The sequence below is a fragment of the Elephantulus edwardii genome, unplaced genomic scaffold (genome assembly GCF_000299155.1).
Source record: "Elephantulus edwardii isolate Elephantulus edwardi_28Jun2011 unplaced genomic scaffold, EleEdw1.0 scaffold00244, whole genome shotgun sequence".
Classification (NCBI taxonomy): domain Eukaryota; kingdom Metazoa; phylum Chordata; class Mammalia; order Macroscelidea; family Macroscelididae; genus Elephantulus; species Elephantulus edwardii.
In genome coordinates, this window is record NW_006399994.1 from 2,434,630 (window position 1) to 2,457,144 (window position 22,515).

At 40.4% G+C, this 22,515-nt stretch overlaps 1 protein-coding gene across 1 annotated transcript in view; it reads left to right on the forward strand.

Moving 5' to 3' along the window:
- Positions 1-6,288: 6,288 nt before the first annotated feature.
- Positions 6,289-22,515, forward strand: part of ARHGEF28 (Rho guanine nucleotide exchange factor (GEF) 28) — a 217,976-nt gene continuing 201,749 nt past the window's right edge. The window contains exon 1 of the mRNA XM_006899033.1: positions 6,289-6,373. Within this exon, the coding sequence (XP_006899095.1) occupies positions 6,289-6,373 (85 nt within the window). The remainder of the gene's footprint in view (positions 6,374-22,515) is intronic.

The following is a 22,515-nucleotide window of genomic DNA, read 5'->3' on the forward strand; positions in this document are numbered from 1 at the left end:
CTGGGTCAAATGGTATCTCTATTTGCAACTTTTTGAGAAAGCGCCATACTGCTTTCCACAGGGGTTGCACCATTTTACACTCCCACCAACAGTGATTCAGGGTTCCAGTTTCTCCACAACCTCGCCAGCATTTGTTGCTTGCTGTTCTGTTAAATTTTGCTATTTTTTTTTACTTTTATTTTCTTTTATTTATTATTTTTTGTGCATGTACCATCAAATCAGATATGACTGGTACAGGAAAATTTTGCTATTTTGACTGGGGTGAGATGATATCTCATAGTTGTTTTAGGGAAGAAATTCTTTTAATGGAAAAAAAATATTACAGGAATTCCAGAACACTTGATTGTGTTAATGCAAAGCTTATACTTGGACCAGGAGGCAGTCATCAAAACAGAGCAAGGAAACACTGCATGGTCCACAGTTGAGAAGGGTGTATGCCAGGGCTGTATCCTGTCTCCATACCTTTTCAATCTTTATGCAGAACAGGTCATCCAGGAAGCTGGGCTCTATGAGGAGAAGTGTGGCATAAGGATTAGAGGAAGAATCATCAACAATCTGCATTATGCATGTTACACAACCTTGCTTGCTGAAACTGAGGAGAACCTGAAGAATTTGCTGTGGAAGATCAGGGACTGCAGTCTTCAGTATGAACTGAGGCTCAATATCAAGAAAACAAATATTCTCACCACTGGGCGGACTGGCAGCATCATAATGGAAGGTGAAGAGATTGAGATTGTTCACAGTTTTGGTTTGCTTGGCTGCACAGTCAATACTCTTGGCACCAGCAGCCAGAAAATTAAAAGACGTATTGTGGTGGGAAAAGTCTGTGGTTAGAGACCTCTCTAAAGTGCTGAAGTTCAAAGACATCAGTCTGGAGACTAAGGTGCGCCTGATAGATGCCATGGTCTTTGCAATCATTTGCTATACATCAGAGAGCTGGACAATGACTAGGGATGATAGAAGAATTGATGCTGTGGTGTTGGAGAAGAGTACTGAATATACTGTGGACTGCTAGGAAAACAAACAGGTTTGTCCTGGAGAGGGTGAAACCAGGCTACTCCTTGGAGGTAAGGATTCTGAAGCTTTGTCTGACATACTTTGGACATGTTGTAGTCCTTGGAGAGGGATGTCATGCTTGGGAGAGTGGAGGAACAGCACATTTGAGGAAGACCCTCGATGAGATGGATTGATTCAGTGACTGGGGTAATGGGGGTAGGTGTGTTGGAGATGGTGAGATTGGCACAGGATAGGGCAGAGTTTAGGGCTGTTGTACATAGGGTCACTATGAGTCGCAGGTGACTTGATGGCACATAACACATTACATATTTTTATTGACTTGCATCAGTCATTCATATTTATTGAGTTTCATGTATGCACATTCTGTTCTATACAGTATTTCCCTTACATTGTATTTAATTCCTGTATATTGTGGGTTATTTCCCCCCTTAGAATCATCTTACTGATAAGTACATTTGTGAAAGCATGTAAGCCAGCTATTTTATGTCTCGTTCCTTAATATCTCCGTTTTAGATAGCCCATTTCTCATTTGCCCATCCCTATCAAGCCAAGACTTTGAAGGCAAGCTAGCATCTCTATTTCTTATGATATTTTGTACAAGGTTCTTTTGTATCTCACTGTCTGTTTGGCCCTGAAGTGCACTTGATCTATCATGATTATTCTTTAGACTTGTCAATGATACAGCCTGGCGCAATGAAGTTACTGACTTGGAACTTCTCTGGCTCATAGCTAACCCTCCATTGGGTTTCTGAGGCTGTAAATTGCCAGGAAGGAGACTACCCATCTTTCTTCCATGGATTCACTGGTGGATTTGAACTGTCAGAGAGGCAAGGCCTTTGAGTTAGCATTGCAACACTCGACGGACTTGGGACTTCACTGTGCTTGAGAATTGTCTCAGGTTAGGAGATTCTTCTACCCGCCAATTCCTGCTCCACCTTTAGAGATTCGTTATTTTTTTTAAAAATTAAAGTGGTTTATTTACAAAATTCAAATACATCGTTTTCCAGAACAGATTTATTCAATTTCCAATCTAAAGCAGGAATCTCATCCTCTGCATTTTAAACATCCATCTCCCCTTTCTTCATTCTGGAAGCCCTGAGAAATTCTGGCCTGGACTCTGCTTGATGTGTAGTTGTAGCCTCTTCTGGCCTACTTGAAAAACAGGGAGCCTCTGCATTCCTTTTGTTCTATTTATCATATACTAAAATCTTGTCACCATTACCCACATCATGTAAGCATAATGTCTCATGGAAAATCGTTTAAGCATAGGATCTCAATACCTTCTAGAAACCAAAGAACTATGAAAACCATCACCAATTTTGGCTAAGTTTCTCTTTCAAAACTTGGTAAAATCCTTTAGGAATTGTTTTTGCTTGTTTCTGTGTGCCACTGAGTCAGAACCATGCGTGGCTGACCTTTCAGAGGGTTTTAGAGGTAGTAGGTCTCACAGGAGGAGACTGGCCCTCTTTCTCCTGTGAAGCAGCTGGTGGATTTGAACGATGTGCCTTTGGTTTGGCAGCACTTCCCACTAGGCCACCAGAGCTCTCACCTTTAGGAGGAGAACTTGAAAAAACCCACCACTATTTCTTGATACTGTGCTATATTTTTGTTTTAGTCACAATCCACATGGAAAAGTTTCCTTCCTTTACACAGACATTTTAGAGGTGATTCTATGCCCATCCTTGTATCCTCAGGGAGCAGTGGGGCAGTGGATGTTCTTAGCTTGTAACTAACTACTGCTATTCTCTCAGTTGTGCATAGAGACTGTTGTTAGGTGCCGTCGAGCCAGCTTCAGTTTATTGTGACTTGATGCACAACAGAACAGAACCCGGCCTGGTCCTATGCTAAGGCTAATCCAGTTATGCTTGGGAAATAATAAGCTTAATTTCATTTTATATTTTTATAATCTAAATGACTAGATGCCTATGTTGTCAGGGAAGTTGGCAGATTAATGACATGGGATTAATGATTAGGAAGCCGGTACAGAGCATAACCTGAGAGATTAGTGGAGTAGTCATGGTTAGCTGCTGTCTAGTTGAACAGGACTCATAGTACGCTATAAGCGACAGATCCGGACCCTTATAATCTCAGCTGTGTTTGCTTAAGCTCATTCTCTGGGACCAGTGACAGTTCATTTCATTGAGGGTCTTCCTCGCATTCAGTGACCCACCTCTTTTCTAAGAGTGATGTCCTTTTTCAGGGGTGAACCCCTCTGACAATGTCCTCAAAGTCTGTGAATTGAAATCTCACCATCCCCACTCTCTAACAAGCACTCTGTCAGCACTGCTTCCAGATTTGTTGTTTTGTTTTACCATCTGTGATACATTTAACATTCTTTGCAAATATCACAATACAAAGTCACCAGTTCTTCTTTGTGTTTGTTTGTTTTTTAATTCATTGTTTATCTTTCACATGTGTTTGGAGCAATTGAAATTACCATGGCTTAGGTTGTATGCAACCCACTCTTTAAATGGGCATCCCTGATGCTTAGACCTCCAGTGAGGTCCTTGGCCGCAGATTTGCCCAGTGCACTGTTTTGTTTTATTTCATGACTGTGTTTCCTTGAGTTTCGGTTGTAGGACTAAGAAAAATGAAATCTTTGACATCTCAATCTTTTCTTCATTTATCATGATGTTGCCCATTGGTCCAGATAGGAATATTTTTTTTTACTTTATATTTATTCCTTCTGAAGGCTAGAGTCTTTGATCTTCAGTAAGTGCTTCAAGTCCTTGTTACTTTCAGCAAGCAAGATTGTGCCATCTACATAATATAGATAATTTATCAGTCTTCCATCAGCTGAGATCCATGCATACACTCTCTGTTGATATTTAATAGTATGATTAATTCATCTTCAACAAATATCTACAATGAGCCTAGAACTACTATTGTCCCTAAAACTGAGAATTAATAGAAAGAATCATCCATGAGAGTTTTCGTTTTCCTTTTTAGGTCACTTGGAATAAAACTCTTTTGCTTAGTCTAAGAGTTAGGAGTAGTTGTTTTTACAATTGTACACAGCTGATTTAAAAAAATACATATTTATTAAATTGGCTTACAAAGTAGGAAATATAATAATGCTTATTTTCACTGTGGTGTGATTGGTTGAAACTATTTATTATGATTCATTCTGGTTCTATGGTACATAGCAAGTCATTTAAAAAGACAACAACGATTTATATATTTGTATTCATATAGTTCTGATGTATATATTTATATAGTTCTGATCTTGGCTTACATTTGCAAATAAGTGAGTTTCCGCCTTTTATCTGTCAGCCTTCATCCTTCCCAGCATCATGTCCCTCTCAAAGGAATAGCCTTTCCTAGCAACATGTCCAAACTATGTGAGGCAAAGCCTCATCATTCTTTCCTCCAAAGAGTACTCCGGCTGCACCATCTCCAGTATGTATTTGTTTGTTCTCTTGGCCGTTCATGGGATGTTCAGTGCTCTTCTCCAACACCACAACTCAAAGGTATTAATTCATTTCCCATAATCCTTATTCACTGTCCAGCTCTCAGATGTATAGTAAATAATCAGAAAGATCATGGCCTGAATCAGAAGCACCTTAGTCCTCAATCTGACATCAATACTCCTCAAGAATTTGGAAGGAATTGTGGAGGGTTGGTGAAGAAGAGGAAGACCCTCAGCCAGGTGGATTGATGAGGTGACTGCTGCAATGGGCTCTTGTGTGTCAGGAAGTGTGAGGATGGCACAGGATAGAACAGGGTTCAGATCTTTTGTTCCTAGGATCTCTATGAGTTGAGCTCGACTCAGTGGCACCTAACAACAACAGTATCTGCCAGCCTTAACGCACCCCTGTCGCATCAGCAAGATGAGCTGTCATTAAGCAGGATAGAAATCTGTTTTCTTACACTTGCGAGGCGCAATATGCCAACAATTTGGGAAATAATTGAAGTAGAAAACCAAAAAAAGTGAGTGTTAGTTAAGACCCATGTCCGTGTTCCAAATCTGTAGAGTTGAAAGGCCTCTCAGATTGTTTCCATTCTTCTTTATTTCACCTGCATGTCAGATGACCTCACAGGACACGTCTTACCATATCACTACTGTGAAATGAAATGACCAGTGATACTCTCCTGGGAGCCTTGGCATGTAGTTTTTCTTGCACAGATCTTGGCTGTGGTGCTCAATCTTATTTGAGGCATGAGAATGCGCGCGCGCGCGCGTGTGTGTGTGTGTGTGTGTGTGTGCGCGCGCGCGCACGTGTGCTTACATACACATATATTCTTGCCTGTGGGCAGCAGGGAAATCCGTTTGATCACAATTTGTTGGGGAGGCAGTAAAGGGCTTCTACTGAATACTAATTACCAGGGAGTTGTTGGGGGAGCCTGGGTAAGAAGCCAGATGGTTTGTGGTAAATTAGTCACCAGCTCTATTGAGGTGGGCAGAAAGTTTAGATCAGAGCTACAGAGGCGCCCGAATCTTTAAAGACTGTTGGCTAAACTTGGTAACACATTAAGGGAAAAAAATGCCTTCTTTGTGCTAAATAGTACTGGACTGCTTCATGAATCTAATGAGAGGTGTGCAATTTTGTATAAAAGTTAAAGCTCCCACCATTCGTGGGTTTTAAAAGATGGGGAGACTGGATTGTTAAATCAATTATCGGGGCTGTTTTGGCTCTTGGATCTGAAAAACTGCCCAAACTGCCAGAGGTATGAAAGAATAGATTGCTCCGGACAGAGCCCTGCCCTGAGGATGATGGCCTTTATTTGCCTGTGGATCACACTTTCTGGCTGTCCACACACATAAACCTCAACCTTTATCTCAGACTGCACAGGGTGGCTTTTCTGGGAAATGATCCTCTAGTTCCAGAGCAAAACAAGCGCTGCATTTGGAGCCTTTTCTCGAATCCCAGGCAGCTTTCTTTCCGTTCACAGCTACTTTCCTCCTTCATTTCTATTTCCAGCAACTTGGAGAGGGGAGTTAATGATTCATTTGCTCCCAATGACCTTTTGAATAACTGGACTGCGATGGATCAGCCCAACGCCTAGCTCCCTCTCCCTCTCTCTCTCCCTCCTCTATTTCCCTAGTTTGGCTTTAATATTTACAGCCTCCTTCTCGTCTACATGCCTGAACGCCTGAAGGAAGCAAAACATTTATTGCCTCTCTCTCTCTCTCCCCGGTGTTCACAAGCTGTCTCATCTAGCTCATTCCTTCCTTGTACATCACACGGGGGAGACTCCTCCTGGCTGGGACACCGGAGTTCTTCCCGAGTCGCTGCTGATTAATCTGTTTGATTCCACCAAAACACAAAGATGGATTCTGACTCTGACTCACCTTTTAACTACTCCTGGCCTTCCTTCCCCAGAATGAAGATTCGACGAAGGGCATCGAAACAAGGTATATCACCATATCTTTTATTTCCCCCAGAGAAAACAGACCAGACATTTTCATATTCTTACCTTTCTTTTCCTTGTTGCTTTGCCAGACTGTTTTCTGATGAAGTGCGTGCTAATACATGTCTTTGTAAAACTCTCTCTATACAATTCTTTTACATATAGGCTTCTGAGATAAACCTACTTATTTGTCTGTTTTTCCTTTCGGTTTGAACTTACTTAACTTTGTTTTATATTATGCATGTGCACTTTTCTTTAAAGATGGAGGTGGAGGACAAGGTACATGTTTTGGGTTCACTTAATCAGGGTTACCTTGGAGTTACCTTGGCAATAAAGAGTCTTGTTGATTTAAACACATCCAGTACTTGTGGGATTTACAGAGCTCTACGCATGCATTCAGTTTCTACTTTCTGCTGCTTTTGTGTTTTCCTTTTCAAGTATGGTGTAATTTTCCCTGCAATGTTTTGCATCCACAAAAATGATTCTTTTTTGGTTTACACTAGTTGACATGTAGATTTTTTTTTTGAAGAACAGATTTTGAAAGATCCTTTCAACAAGAAAGTCTGCATAACCCCAAGGGATGCAATCATAGAAAAGTTAATCAGCAGTAATTACCACAAAAGCCAACCCCTTCGTTACCAAAGAAAAAACAGTTTGGCCATGGCATAGTTAATAATGGAGTGCATTTACCTTGTTTATCCCCTCTGTGCACACTTTGGTCTTGGTACAGTGCAGACTTAGGAAACCAAGGGACAAGTTAGTCTTTGGGATGCAGCTGAGGTACCCCAGGTAACATGGCTGCACCATCCAGAGTGAAATGTAGCAGGTGGCAACTGTTACGTTCTCAGGTTTTAACGAGAGAAGTAGTGAGTAGCTCTTTCTTGTGTAAGGATGTCTGATCTTAATGAAAGGAGACTAGGAATATTTTTATGACTTTACAAGTGGAAGAGGTGACTCTGAACACAGGTTTCCTCTGCAGCACAGAGTTTTGGGAGAGCGCCTACAGTATACAGCTGGATCTCATTCCTGCAGGGCCAGCCTGTGCTTTCACAGATGGGAACGGATTCTGGAAGTTGTCAGCCTTGATAGTGATGTCCACGGTTTTTATCCTTCCTTATAAAAGAAAATAGAGGTGTGTGCTTGTTTATTCTCTGTCTGGGACCATCGCCAATCTCATGAATAAGAGGAGCTGACCATCCTGAATAGACCTCTCATACTGCTTGGATACTGTTCTTGAAATCTTATTTTAAAGAATTTTTTTAAAAAATATATTCAACATACTATTTTTCTACTATTCTTTTAATTTTTATTATTCATTTCAATGAACATTTACAGAGATTTTGGATTTCCATTCGTTCACTGTTGCACTTTTCTCCCCCTCATCCCCAGTTCGCTCTTTGAAAAGTAAAAAAAAAAAATTGCTTCATTTGTATACAATCCCTGCCCCCCCACCCCGAATATATTCCAGTATGCAACCTTCATTCCGGACTCTTATGATAATCATAATGCCCTATAATATATTGCTTTTAAAGTGTTCTCTTGCTCATCCATTTCAATGCAGTATACATAATTCATCCAGTTTTTCTCATTCTTACCCCAACCTTGATGTCAGTCCCATTCTACAGCTGTGTCACTATGCAGTGTTTGTCCTTTTGTGACTGAGATATTTCACTCAGCATAATGTTCTCCAAGGTCACCCATTTTGAATAATATTGCATGAATTCCTTGTTTTTCACTTCAGTATAGTACTCCATTGTGTGAATATACCACAGCTTCTTTATCCATTCATTTGTTGATGGGCACTTAGGTTGTTTCCAACTCCTTGCTATTGTGAACAAAGCTATTCTGATTTAAAATAGAAATAATTCCTATCTGAGGATAAAGAACAGTAGTGGCAAGAAGCTGTGCTGCAATCCCTAAGGCACACAGTTTGAGCCCACTGGCTGTTCATAGAAGAAGGAGGGGTAATCTCCTCTCCTGCAATTAACTGCCTCTGAAAACCCATTAGAGGGTTAGCTATGGCTCAGTTTCAACTCGACAGTACACAACAACACAATGATATATATACATTATATACTGTGGAGTTGGAACCATAACAGCTGACTCTCTGGTGGGATTTCAGTGGCAGTGCATTGCACAGAAGGAGATTGCCCATATTTCTCCTGCAGAACAGAGGGTGGTTTCAAATCACATGCTTTTGAGTTGGCAGCAAGCTTCTTACCAATAGGCCACCAGAGCTCCATCTTACTTACCATTGAGTGGTTCTGAGGATAATGAAAATTCTATCATCTATCTATCTATCTATCTATCTATCTATCTATCTATCTATCATCTATCTATCTATCTATCTATCATCTATCTATCTATCTATCATCTATCTATCTATCTAATTATCTATTATCTATCTATCATCTATCTATCTAATTATCTATTATCTATCTATCTATCATCATCTTGCCCCTGGATCATGTACCAGTGAGTGGTTCAGAGACAAATAAAAATATGCATTAGCACAAGCAACTACACATGCAAGCAAGCTAGTGTGCAAATACATGAAGGGGTAATATAATAATAGTAGGAAAATTTGAGTAAAGTGGATATAGATGTCCTTTGTGTTATTCTTATCCTTTTACGTTTCCATACAGTTTAATATTTCAAACCAAAGCAGTTGAAAGACTGTTAACCCAGAGATTAACCCCCGTGTGAGGTACAAGGGACCTGGGCTACGTCGCTGATACTTTCTAGTACATGTTATTGATTCTGGTACATTGAGGACATCTTGAGAATGTCAAATAAAAATGTTCTTTAAGACATGGGAACCATTGTGCTAAGGTTAATGCAGTTATGTTTTGGGAATAAGGAGCTTAATATAGTTTTGTATGTATATAATCTGAATGACAAGATGCCTATGTTGTCAGGGACTTTGGCAGATTATTGAGCAGCAGATATGGGATTAGTGATTAGGAAGCTAGTGGAGAATATAACCTGAGAGGTTAGTGGAGTAGTTGTGGTTAGGTGCCGTCTAAGTGAACAGGACTCATGGTGCCCTACGAGCAACAAACCTGAACCCTGTTTTAAGCTGTGTGATCCTCACCATGTCTGACACACTTAAGCCCATTCCTGCAGTCACTCTGTCAATACACCTGGTTGAGTGGGGTGGTAGGGAATGCATTTATCTTGTTCTTATTTTATATGTAAAGTTGAAGCATGGCTGGTTTCAGCTACATAAAAAGGTTATAAGAGTTTACTTAAACTCAATTAAAGTGAAATGCCACTATCTGGGATATGGAAGCAATGGACTACTTGCTGTTAAAAAGGAGAAGACGAGTGAAAATTAGGTTGGCACAAGAGAACTAAGGATTGTCAAGTTGTGTTTCTTTCTTCACTAAATGGTGGTGCCATCTTTGAGAAGAGCAAGTTTAGTCATGCTTTAAGGTCAGCCAGATGGAGTGTCAGAACCATAGTGCCTCAGAGCTTAATGTGATTTGATCCAGTTTCCTCATGCTCATGCTCTATTGGAGAAATCTCCTTTCCTGTGATTTACAGCCTCCTGAACCTGTTAGAGGGTCAGCTGTGAATCAGTTCAACTTGATGGCAATGAAAGAAGCTACCTTATTTACAGATTGGGATGGCAGGGGGCCCATCATGTGTCCCACAGGCATTTCTGAGTGTCAGGCAGTGTTCTAGAGGAGGAGGCATGTAATGAGCCTCGTGGGTGTGATCCTTATTACAGGGGTCAGAGCACTGGAAATGAGCCCCGTTATCTCCCATGACCTGGACATGCCATCTTCACATAGCATTAGAGGACCAGAGGCACCTTCTTTTTGAGCCTAATGGTTTCATTGTGAAGAAATAGTATCTGATTCCTTAAATATGTTAAAAGTAGTTTTTAATAAGTCAGTTAGTCAGTGCATAAAACAAAGACAGTGTGAATTTATTGTTCATGCTGTTTCCATTCTAATCACCATCAACATTTCTATCATCTCGGCTCTTTCTGAGAGAGTAGGTTCCGACAACCTGGAAACTTACAAAGGTGCTTTTGAGGGGTTGGAAGCTCTGAGTTATTAGCAACCTCTGCTTTATTTCATCAGAAATATACTTTTTATGTCCTCTACTATTTAATTCCATGTCCGGACACTCCTTTTTAGAGTCTCCTTTCTTATTAATAATATCCTATCCTGTGCTTGATATCACCATTCTTTGATAGCAGCACACAAACTAACACTCTACCGGTTTTACTGGTTTGTTTAGAGAGTGATGAAAAAATATAAAGAGAAGGCTTAGTAATTAAAAAAATTGATTATAAGAGGAAAAATAAGTTAGTAGGAATCCATTATTACATATTTAATAAGGAATCTGTGTAGTTCTTTCTTATTCACATGCCTTTGGAACGGAAGAGAAAATGTGTCTGCGAAGCAATGCCCTTTGAAATGATCATAGTCTAGATTTGAGCGTGATGTGAGTAAAACAGTAAAAACCAAACTGCCCACACTGTATTCCTGGGGTTCTCTTGCACAGGCTGCCCGGGCACTGTATTCTTCAGGTTCTCTTTCACAGGCTGTGCCCACACTGTATTCCTGGGGTTCTCTTTCACAGGGGCTACCCTGGCATTGTATTATTCGGGTTCTCTTTCACAGGCTGTGCCCACACTGTATTCCTGGGGTTTTCTCTCACAGGCTGCTCCAGGACACACTGTACTGGTGGCCTAGTGGTTAATGATCGGAGTGGGCCAGAATCCACGACCGTTCTGCTTCAAGGGCTGCAGGAATGCCTGGATTTTTGTTTTGTTGGTTTCAGTAGATTCAACCAAGAAATGTATTGTTTATTAAGCAAAGATTAAAAAGAAATTACAGGGGTTGGTCTTTTCTAAGGTTTTTGTAATTATTAAAACTTTTTAAAAAAAGTGTATTTTAAATCATTAGACCCCTGGAAGTATTCAAGGATTCTTTTTCTTTTCTTTGTGCATTTCACCCATTTTTGCAAATTCTCTTCATTTTTTTCTATCCTTGTTCATATTGTATCCCTTTCTAATGACAGGAAGTGTCAAGAAACCCTTTTTTTCCCCTTGTAAAAGAAGAAAAAAAATAGATTCTTCAAAAAAGACAATGTGTTTCAGAAAGCTTAGCAATCTTAGGGAGCTTACCAAGGACAAAACTTTTAATAATAATAATAATAATACAACTAATACTTATCTGGCACTATCAGTAATAATAGCTGTCATTTATCATGCTATAGTAGGTAGCATAGTACTAAATAGTATATGTTGTTGTTGTTGTTGTTGAGCACTGTAGAGTGAGAACTGACCCGTAGAAGAATGACTGGCATAGTCTAGAAAGTGTGTTTCATATATGCCTAACTATGTGTGACTCTCATCTTAATTTTTCACATAGTTACATTGAGGCTCAGAGAGGAGAAATGGATTATCCAGTAGATAGCAGGGGTAGTCTAGAACCAGGATACTTGGATTCAGAGGGCTGGTTCTTCTCACTCTGTCTTAGTACCCCCTAGTAGAGATGCTGAACTTGTGTTTAAAAGGTGCTGTTGTGTCTTACCATCTTAGTTTCTCTCTCCTTTGTGAATCTTTGATGAGGAGGAGAGGCACAAGGGGGTAAACCCTAGGGCGGGGTGGGAAATAGGAACATTGTCTTATGTCTTGTGACAACATACACACATATATAGCACTGATGCACATCGTAGTTTGGGCCTGGGAATAGCTGGACAGATGGACAGCTGACTGGAACAATGACTGGATGGCTGAGTTGTAGATGGTAGGACAAAGGACCGGTTGGAGCAGGAATACTTCTAATGATCCTGGAAAGAATGAATTTTTCCCAACAGCAAAAGAAATTAAGAGAGATTGAGATTGCTGGAAATGGAGATTAGAATCGTGAAACCTCTGTCTTGGCCCTTTACATGAGCTCATTTAATGTTTTGAGGATAAGGTCCCTGTCTGTACAATGATCCTTGATCCAGAAAGTACAGATATGTCAGAGGCATTTGAGAAGCTTCAGTGATAATATGTAAAGTTACTTTCATACTTACTCTCAGCCTTCCTCACTTCCTGGCACACTTGAAGCTTGTTTGAATCCACACATGTACACACCCCTGTGTGCATGTGTGTGCATGTGTGTATCAGTCCTGAATTTCCCCCGAAGGTGCTTGAATGCCATAAGAGGCATGAGTCACTGCAGAAATCCATATTAAGGAAGAGAAACATTTTTTCTAAAGGTGACATAACCTACTAAGATTTCTCTGGCTCACAATAAAGTTTGTGTTTAACCTCATGAAGAGCCGTTTTCGTTTCAGACTTGGCCTTGAGGCCTCCCTTTGTGTGCAGTTTGTGAAAAGTACAAGCACTTTTCCAAAGAACATGGCTACATTGTCCTCATGGCTCCCAGTAGTTAAACAAATACCATGTCAACTTTTATAAATGAAAATTTTTCCCTCCTCTGTTTTGGATGGGCTCAAATTCTTACACATCTTTCTCCATTATCTGTGTATATGAAGTGGAGGCAGTATGGAAATCTATTATCTTCGTGTTCAGAGTCCTCCTCCAGTTGCTCTTCCTCCACCCCTCCACCTCCTTATGCCTGTTTGGAGGAAGGACTAATGGTTGTTTATGTAGTCACATTAATTACATACAGTAGGAAGTGGTAAATTCCATAGAAAAGATCAGGAGACATGACTGTAGAAGTTCAAGGTAAAGAGATCAATTCAAACTGGAAGCATCATGAAAAATATGTCTTTGTAAGTATCCAAGGAAATGGTGAAGTTTAATATTAACAGAGTGGTCCCTCTTAAGACAGTGCACCAAACCAGTATAAATACCATGCATCAGAGTATTGGAAAGTAGTTCAGCATTATGCCTGTTGGTATGTAAGGGTTTGGAATTTCTTTGGAAGCTGTTGTTTTGACCTGGCCTATTAGTCTTTCTAAAAGACTAATGTTGTTGTGTTGTTATGTGCCATCCAGTCACTTGCAACTCACAGCGACCCTATGTACAACGTCCCTAAACCCTGCCCTGTCCTGTACCACTCACACCATCAATGACACACCCACACTGATCACCACCCAGTCCCTGAATCCATCCACCTCACAGAGGGTCTTCCTCTCCTGCACTTTCCCTCCACCCTCCAAAGCATGATGTCCCTCTCCAAGGACTAGTTCCTCTTTACAACATGTCCAAAGTATGTCAGTCAAAGCCTCAGAATCCTTGCCTCCAAGGAACAGCCTGGTCTAACTCTTTCCAGGATGAACCTGTTTGTTTTCTTAACAGAAGTACTCTTCTTGAGCACCACAGCTCAAAGCATCAATTCTCGCTGTATCCTCCCTAATGATTGTCCAACTCTCTGACACATGACAAGTGATTGCAAAGACTATGGCCTATATCAGATGCATCTTAGTCTCCAGAGTTACACCATTGCTTTTCAGTACTTTGGAGAGGCCCCTAACAGCAGACTTTCCCATTGCAATACATCTTTTAATTTCCTTGCTGCTGGTGCCAAGTGTTGACTGTGGAGCCAAGCAAACCAAAGCTGTGAACAATCTCAATCTCTTCACCATCCATCCTGATGCTGCTAATTGGTCCAGTGGTGAGAATCTTTGTCTTCTTGACATTGAGCCTCAATCCACATTGAAGGCTGCAGTCCTTGACCCTCTGCAGCAAGTGCTTCAGGTTCTTCTCAGTTTCAGCAAGCAGGGCTGTGTCATCTGTGTAACATAGATTGTTGATTGATCTTCCACCAATCTTGATGCACTACTTCTCCTCATAGAGCCCAGCCTTCCAGATAATCTGTTCTACATACAGGTTGAAAAGGTATGGCAATAGGACACATTCCTGGCATACACCTTTCCTAATTTTGAACCATGCAGTGTTTCCTTGCTTTGTTCTGATGACTGCCTCCTGGCCCAAGTATAGGATTCGCATTAGCATGTTTAAGTGTTCTGGGATTCCCATTCTTCTCAGAGTCAGCCACGGTTTGTTATGATCCACACAGTCAAATGCCTTTGCATAGTCAATGAAACACAGATAGACATTCCTCTGGTATTCCCTGCTTTCAACTAAGATCTATCTAACATCAGCTACAGTATCCCTAAACCCAGCCTGGATTTCTGTCAGTTTTCTGCTGATGTGCTGTTCCAGTAGTTTTTGGATAATTTTCAGTAAAATATTGCTTGCATGTGAAATCAATTATAATGATCTATGGTTTCCACACTCTGTTGGGTCACCCTTCTTTGGAATGGGAACAAATATAGATCTCTTTCAGTCAGTTGCTCAAGTGGTTGTTCTCTAGATTTTTTGGCACAACTTGGTGAGTACATCCAGGGCAGCATCTGTTAGTTGAAATACATCAAATGGCATACCATCTATTCCTGGAAACTTATATTTTGCTATTTCCTTCAATGCAGCTTGAACTTCTTCCTTCATTACCATAGGCTGTTGCTCATACGTTGTTTCATTAAATTCTTCTGTGTCTTCCAATTCCTTTCGATACAAGGACTCAGTATATTTGTTCCATCTTCTTTTAATACTTCCTGGATCATTTAACATTCTGCCTAAAACATCCTTGATTATAGCAACTCGAGGTTTGAATTTGTTCTTCAGTTCCTTGAGCTTAAGAAATGGTGAGCAAGTTCGGCCCTTTTGATTTTCTGAATCCAGCTCCTTGCACATTTCATTGTAGCCTTGGGAAAATCAGCTGTCAAAAACCTCTCTAGAGTACTGAAGAGAAATTATGTCAGTCTAGAGACTAAAGTGCATCTGATCCAAGCCATGATCTTTGCAATTACTTGCTATGCATCAGAGAGCTGGACAATAGCTAAGGATGATAGAAGAAGAATCTATGCCTTTGAGTAGTGGTGCTGGAGAAGAGTGTTGAGTATACCATGGACTGCTAAAAGAGTGAACAGGTCTGTTCTGGAGAGGGTGAACCTAGACTGCTCCTTGGAGACAAAGATTTTGAAGCTCTATCTGACATACTTTGAGTATTTTGCAAGGAGGGACTAGTCCTTAGAGAGCGACATCATGCTTAGAAGGGTGGAGGGACAACGCAAGAGAGGAAGACCCTGGATGAGCTGGATTGACTTATTGTCTGGGGTAATGTGGGTAGGTGTGTCAGAGACAGTGAAGTTGGCTCAAGGTCGAGCACGGCTCAGAGATGTTGTACACAGGTTGCTATGAGTTGAAATCAACTTCATGATACATAAAATCAACATTACTTTTGTCTGGCTAGCATTTTCCTTCCCTCCTTTGCACAAAAGTCAGGTCATATATTCTTTAGGAAGTGGCTCCTTAACTGTTCTGGTGGTGGTCCCATATGATGCTGCCATGTGATCTTTCTTCCCTGGTCTTAAGGCACAGCATGAAAGTAGACATCAAGACATCCCACCTTGTTAGACCAATCATGGTACCTCTCTTCCCTGTCCCAGTGACTGGCCTGGTTTGGACACATGACTCATACTTGACCAATCAAAGACTTTTCTTGAGATGTTACACACAAGAGTTTGAAGAAAGATGATTTCCTTCTCCGTGGCAATGGTCTGGGGATCTAAGTGGAGGCAATTATTAGCTAGAAGAAGCTAGTCTTTAGTAGGAAAAACTACAGTCATGTCAAGAGAAGTAGTGGTGAGTTATGGGCTCTTGTTCTGTTCTCAGACTTGTTCTAGTTTCTGAAGTTGCTTCCTCTCAAGACTTGGACTTAAATTCTTCTTTCAGTTCTGGAAACGGTCCTCACATATCTGCAGTATATCACCACCCCCACTCACTTTTATTTTTGTTTTGCTGAATTCAGGTATATTTCAGAAAACTTCAGGTTACCCTTCAAGATGTAGGGTCAAGGTCTTTTTCCTGGAAAGCTTTCACTGAATTCCCTTAGAGGTCATTCTTTCATTCTTTGTGCCATTCCCCGGCTCCTTGTATTTTGTAAAGATAGATCCTCGATAGATCCTCCCCTTATTTAAACTGTTATTATCTATCACCTCAAAAGTATTGAATATATCATGGATTACTAACAAACCAATGTGAAACCAGAGTGCTCCTTAGAGGCAAGAATGGTGAAACTTCATCTCACGTACTTTGGGCATGCCATCAAGGGGTGCCTGTCCTTGGAAAAAGACGTCATGCTGAGAAAGGTAGAGGGTCATCAAATCAGACGATTCTCAAGGTGTTGGATTGACACAGTGACTTCAACAATGAACTTGAGCATGGCAGAGAGGTGAAGATGGCATAGGATAGGACAACATTTGATTTGTTGTTACAGGGTTGCTATGAGTTACAGTAGACTCGATGGCACCTAACACCACCACAAACCGCTGTAAGGATTCTGATGTGGTAGTGGGTTACACGTTAGGTTGCTAACTGCAAAGTCAGCATTTGTAAAGATAAAGCAATCTGCTTCCATTAAGATTTGCAGCGTCAGAAACTCAACCAACGGGCAGTGGGGTGAGAGTTATTAGGCCTCAAATTAGACTCCGTAGCAGTTTAAGTTTGGCTTCTTTTATCACCTTAAATCACTGAATTCCTTGAAAACCATGGCTGACTGACACATTTTCTAGTCTTCTGAACCTGAGTCTCAGAAAGCAGACAGTGTAAATCGGAGGTGAGTTGTGGTATAAATTGACCCACAAAGCTCACAGCTCTTGTAGGGCAGAGGAGGAAATGGTAGAAAACTTGGGCTGATTCAGTAATGCAAACAGTCATTTTTAGTGCATACTGAGTGTCTTTAAGTAAAACATTTGATCTCCCAGTTTTCTTCTTCCTCTTCCTTTTTGCTAAGGTGGCACTGAGTATGCTTGGCTGGTGATGTAAGACAGAGATGTGATCCTTCAGTTCACACGGTACACCTTCTACACCCTGGTCTTTGCTGTGAATTGCCTGATTGGGCTCTCCCATGAGGCACCACAGTATTATTGCTGCGTGTTCTCACCAAAGAGCTGGGATCCACACCCTGGGGTTGATCACATGCTGTGGATCTTTCTTCCCTGACTTGGCCTCACTGGCCCTACAGAGACTGAATTTTTTTGCCTTTGGCCACTGAGGCAGGCCTGCCCTAAGAAACATCTGCTATACAATCCCTTTTTCCACACTCCGTACCATGGCGGGCCATATGCTAGCCTATTGGTGTTCAATTTAGTCATTTGCTGTTCCTCTCAGAGGCCTGCATACATATAGAGGTTGTTTCACACCATTTGGACAACTGAAAGCAGCCCAAGAAAGGTGGACATGGCCTTCTCCCTAACCTTCTTCTGCCACCAGGTGTGCTTTGAGGTGGCAGCCACTTGAAGGTGATGTGGATGGCCTGCAAGGTGCTCTCTTTAAGATATTTAGAGGGAGGGAAGAAGAGTCTGTCTACCCTCAGAGGAGTGCGGCCTAACTAATGCTGTTCTCTACAGGCCGGGAACTGCCTTGTTTTACCACTTTGAGAGCACCTCTCTCTTTCTCGTGTGTGTGTGTGTGTGTGTGTGTGTGTGTGTGTGTGTGTGTGTGTGTGTGTTTTCTTCTCCTACAATTCTGATAGAAAGGAAAGGAAGCAGTTGGCCTTCTTCCTTGGACCATGGCCTGAAAACTCCTTGCTGCCTTGTGCCATGGGCCTGAGAACTCCCTTACCTAACACTTTAAGTGCTTTTCCTCAGGCCTAGAGATAAATGAGAACTAAAAGAATTTAGAGAAGATCTCTCTCTCTCTCTCTCTCCTTACTGACTTAATTCATATCACAACTGTTAATGACTTTCCTTCCTGAATATCTTTTGAAAAACTATTTCACATTTGGCATAGTACATCTTTTGCGAGAGAGGAGCACATTGACTCCCGCCCTCATATTGTGTTTTAAATTTTTTATTAATAAGAGTACAAATAACACATTAACTTGATGTTTAGGGAAATGAATTTACTCTGTAAGGTCTGCTCATAAAGAAAATCTGTTACACACATTTTAATATCCAGTTTTAAGGCTCAACACTATAATGCTCTTTTAGTAACTTAATTGTAGTAACTCGATCTTATTACATCTGGTTAAAGAAACTTTTTAAAACAAACTTTGTAAGTAAATTAGTACAAAATAAAAAGTTCCATTTAAAAAAAAACCCAGCAAACAAAAACACTCCAAATCAACTAAATAAATCAGCTCTGTATGTTGTTGTTAATGTGTCAGGTTGACTCTGACTCATAGTGACCCTATGTAGAACAGAAAGGATACTGCTTTCTTGTGCCTCCTTATCCTCTCTGCTGTTCTCGAAACTATAATTGTAGCCACTTGGTCAGTCCATCTTGTGGAGGGTCTTCCTGTTTCACTCATGCTCCACTTGACTGTGCTTGATGCCTTTCTGCATATAAGAGCTATCAATACCAAGTATGTAGTTTGAATTTGTAGTTTCGGGGGAAAAAAACCAATAATTTTCTTGACACAGCAGTTTCTAATCAGAGTGAAATCTGGAAATTAAAATTGCAGGTTTCCTTTGAGTGAACTTCAAATCCTTTGTTTTGTCTACACACACCCTGAGAGAGAGAAAAAACTTTTCTTTAGTTCTGTGATAAATATAAGCTATTCCTATGTATTTTGAAACACACTTGTGATTAATTACGTTTTAAAGTATTTTACCGTAAATATTTCTCTTGGCTATAATTTTATTTTTAAATACAGTTTGTCTGCAAGACAATAATCAGCCTCCAAATTTCTGAAAGCACTGATGCAGAAAGAAGAAAAAAGAATGAGTGCAATTAACCTTGTTATATTGTATTTTTAACTACTGCTTATGTAATTTTATTTTCATGGCTCAATTATTAATTTTTTTTAAACCTGTAAGAATTGTTTGGGCTTCTTGGGTTGTGATGGACTTAATCACATTTCCCCCCCCAATTTTCAATGAAACTTCCATTTTTCTTTTATCACTTTTTGACTTGGTATCAAGCTTTCCAGGTATTAAGCTTTACATTAGAAGATGATATACATGTATATTAGGGCTAATGTGCTGTAATAGAGATAAAGAACCTAAAATTTGAGAGTTAAAATTGTTATGTTCTTAATTTCCTCTCCTTTGTGGTGATGAACTGTCATGCTTACGGGAATGTGATTTTAAGTTATCATGATACTTAACCCCTCTTTAACTGAAGCCATCATTTGCTTTCAAAAGGGCTCTGTGCTTTGATAATGAACCAGTTATACATTACTGGAGGTAGGACTAAAATTAATGCTTGTGGGTAAGGGATAAAAGCCAAATTAATGATTTGCTCTTCCTGTTGAGGTTATGTAGAAGCTGAGAGACTTTTCTTTAGGGTGGGATTAGCTAACTTGGACAATGGAGAGTCCTGGATATACATTTTAATGAATCCAATGTCTAGAATGTATCATGGTTTAAATTCAGGGTAAGTGTGTATTAAGGAACACCTTTTAACCATATTTATTCAATATGAATGCTGGAAAAATAATCCAGGAATCTATAGTAGAGGAAGAAGAATGTGGCATCAGAATTTAAAGAAGATTCGTCAGAAACCTATGTTATACAAATGACACGACCTTGCTTACAGAAAGAGAAGAAGGCTTGAAATCTTTACTGAAGATCAAAGACTTCAGTTTGGAGTGTACTTCAACATGAAGAAAATAAAAATTCTCACCACTGGACCAAGCATAATCTTGTGTCATGAGTCACTTGCGACTTATAGCGTCTCTATGCACAACAGCCCTGGACTCTGCTCTATCTTGTGCCAACCTTATTGACTCTAACACACCAACCGTCATTACCCCAGTCAATGAATCAGTCCCTCTCATAGAAGGTCTTCCTCCTTTGGGCTGCTCCTCCACCCTTTCAAGTATGATGTCCCTTTCCAAGGACTGGTCTCTCCTTGCAACATGCACAAAGTATGCCAGCCGAAGCTTCAGAAATCTTGCCTTCAAGGAGCATCCTGGTTTCACCCTCTCTCAGATAAACCTGTTTGTTCTCCTGGCTGTTGTTGTTGTTAGGTGCCATTAACCTAAGTATGACTCATAGTGACCATATGAGCAAAAGATGTGAACCTAGTCCTGTCCTGCACCATCCTCACACTTACTGATGCACAAGAGCCCATTGCGGCAGTCTCCTTCTCAATCCACCTGGTTAAAGGTCTTCCTCTCCTTTGTTGACCCTTTACCCTCTCAACATCATGTCCTTCTCCAAGGAATAGCACCTCCTAGCAATATGTCCAAATTATGTGAGGTGAAGCCTCATCATTCTTGCCTCCAAAGAGCACCCCAGCTGCACCCTCTCCAAAACATATCTTTGTTCTCTTGGCCACCCATGAAATGTTCAGTGCTCTTCTCCAACACCACAGTTCAAAGGCATCAGTTCTTTTTCTGTCATGCTTATTCATCGTTCAGGTCTTGGATGCATGCTAGTAATCAGAAAGACCATGGCCTGAATCAGACTTACCTTAGTCCTCAAACTGACATCATTACTTCTCAATAATTTGGAAAGGTCCCTAACTGCAGATTTGCCCATTGCAATGCATCTCCTTATTTTCTGACTGTTCGTACCAGGAGTATTAATTGTGGGTCCAAGCAAGATGAAGCTGTTTCAATCACCTCTCCATCTGTCATGACACTGCCTATTGGATCAGTGATAAGAATCTTCGTTTTCTTGATATTGAGATGTAATCCATACTGAAGGCTGCGTTCCCTGACCTTCTGCAGCAAATGCTTCAAATCCTTCTCATTTTCAGCAAGTAAGGTTCTGTCATCTGCATAATGCAGATTATTGATGAGTCTCCCTCCAATCCTGATCCATGGTATATTCAGTACTCTTCTCCAGCACCACAACTCAAAGGCATCAATTCTCTTTCTGTCATCTCTAGTTATTGTCCACTTTCTGATGCATAGCAAGTAATTGTGAAGACTATGACCTAGATCAGGAGCACTTTAGTCTCCATACTGACATCATTGCTCTTCAGTACTCTGAAGAGGTCTCTGACAGCTGACTTTCCTTATGTAATTCATCTTTTGATTTTCTGGCTGCTGGTACCAAAAGTATTGATTGGGGAGTAAAAATATTGAAGTTGTGGACAATTTCATTTAATTTGCATCCAAAATGAACAGCCATTAAAGCAGCAATTAAGAAATCAAAAGATATTGCATTGGCCAAGGACCTTTTTAAAGTGCAAAAGAGCAAGGGGATCAGTTTAAAGATTAAGTTGCATTAGACCCAAGCCCTGATATTTTCAGTTGCTCCATAAACTTATTAAAGTTGGACAACAAATAAGGAGGATGAGAGAAGAGTTGATGGCTTTGAATTGTGGTGTTGGTAAAGAATGTTGACTGTATCATAAACTTCCAAAATAACAAGCATGCTGCATTATTCACAATAGCAAGGAAATAGAAGCAATCCAAGTGCCCATCAACAAACTAATGTATAGAAAAACTATGGTATATTCACACAATGGAAAACTAGGCAGTACTGAAATACAATGAACTCATAAAACAGTACATAATGACGTAAGTGACCCAGGAGGACATTATGCTGAGTGAAATATCTCAGTCACAAAAGGTCAAATACTGCTTACCCCAACTGTTATTAAGCAGGACTGACATGGGGTTTGGGAAGAAACTAAAAAAGAGTGGATAGATTATGAACACTGCACTGGAACAGATGAAAGAAAAAGGGGTGAGGACAAGTGGGGGGAAAACCGCAGGGTTACACAATTTGGTGGGTGGAGGGAGAGGGAGTAAAGGAAATGGGAAGGATCCAGTATGGACCAGAAAAAAATTAATGCAAGATCCAATGGTGGTTGACTTTATAAAACACAATGCATGGGAATGATTGTATGAAACACATCATGAATGAAGAATAGCATGAAACATAATGTGTACAAACTTTTTGAGCAAACCAATGTAAAAGAAAATAACAAAAAATAAATCTATGACTGTTGTTTTTGATTGTCATCGAGTTGAGCATGACTCATAGTGACACTATGAACAAAAGACCTGAAGCCTTTCTATAACTAACGTCAGGCAATATATACATATGACAACAGTCCAGAATAAGAGATTTGTTGCATAGTGGACTGGGAGAGGGGAGGGAATTGTGCAACAATGAACTAATATTAAAAAAGAGAGAGAGAAAATGGACTCAGAGAAGGGAAAGAAAGGGAAGAGAGGAAAATGCATAACAATTAAAATGAAT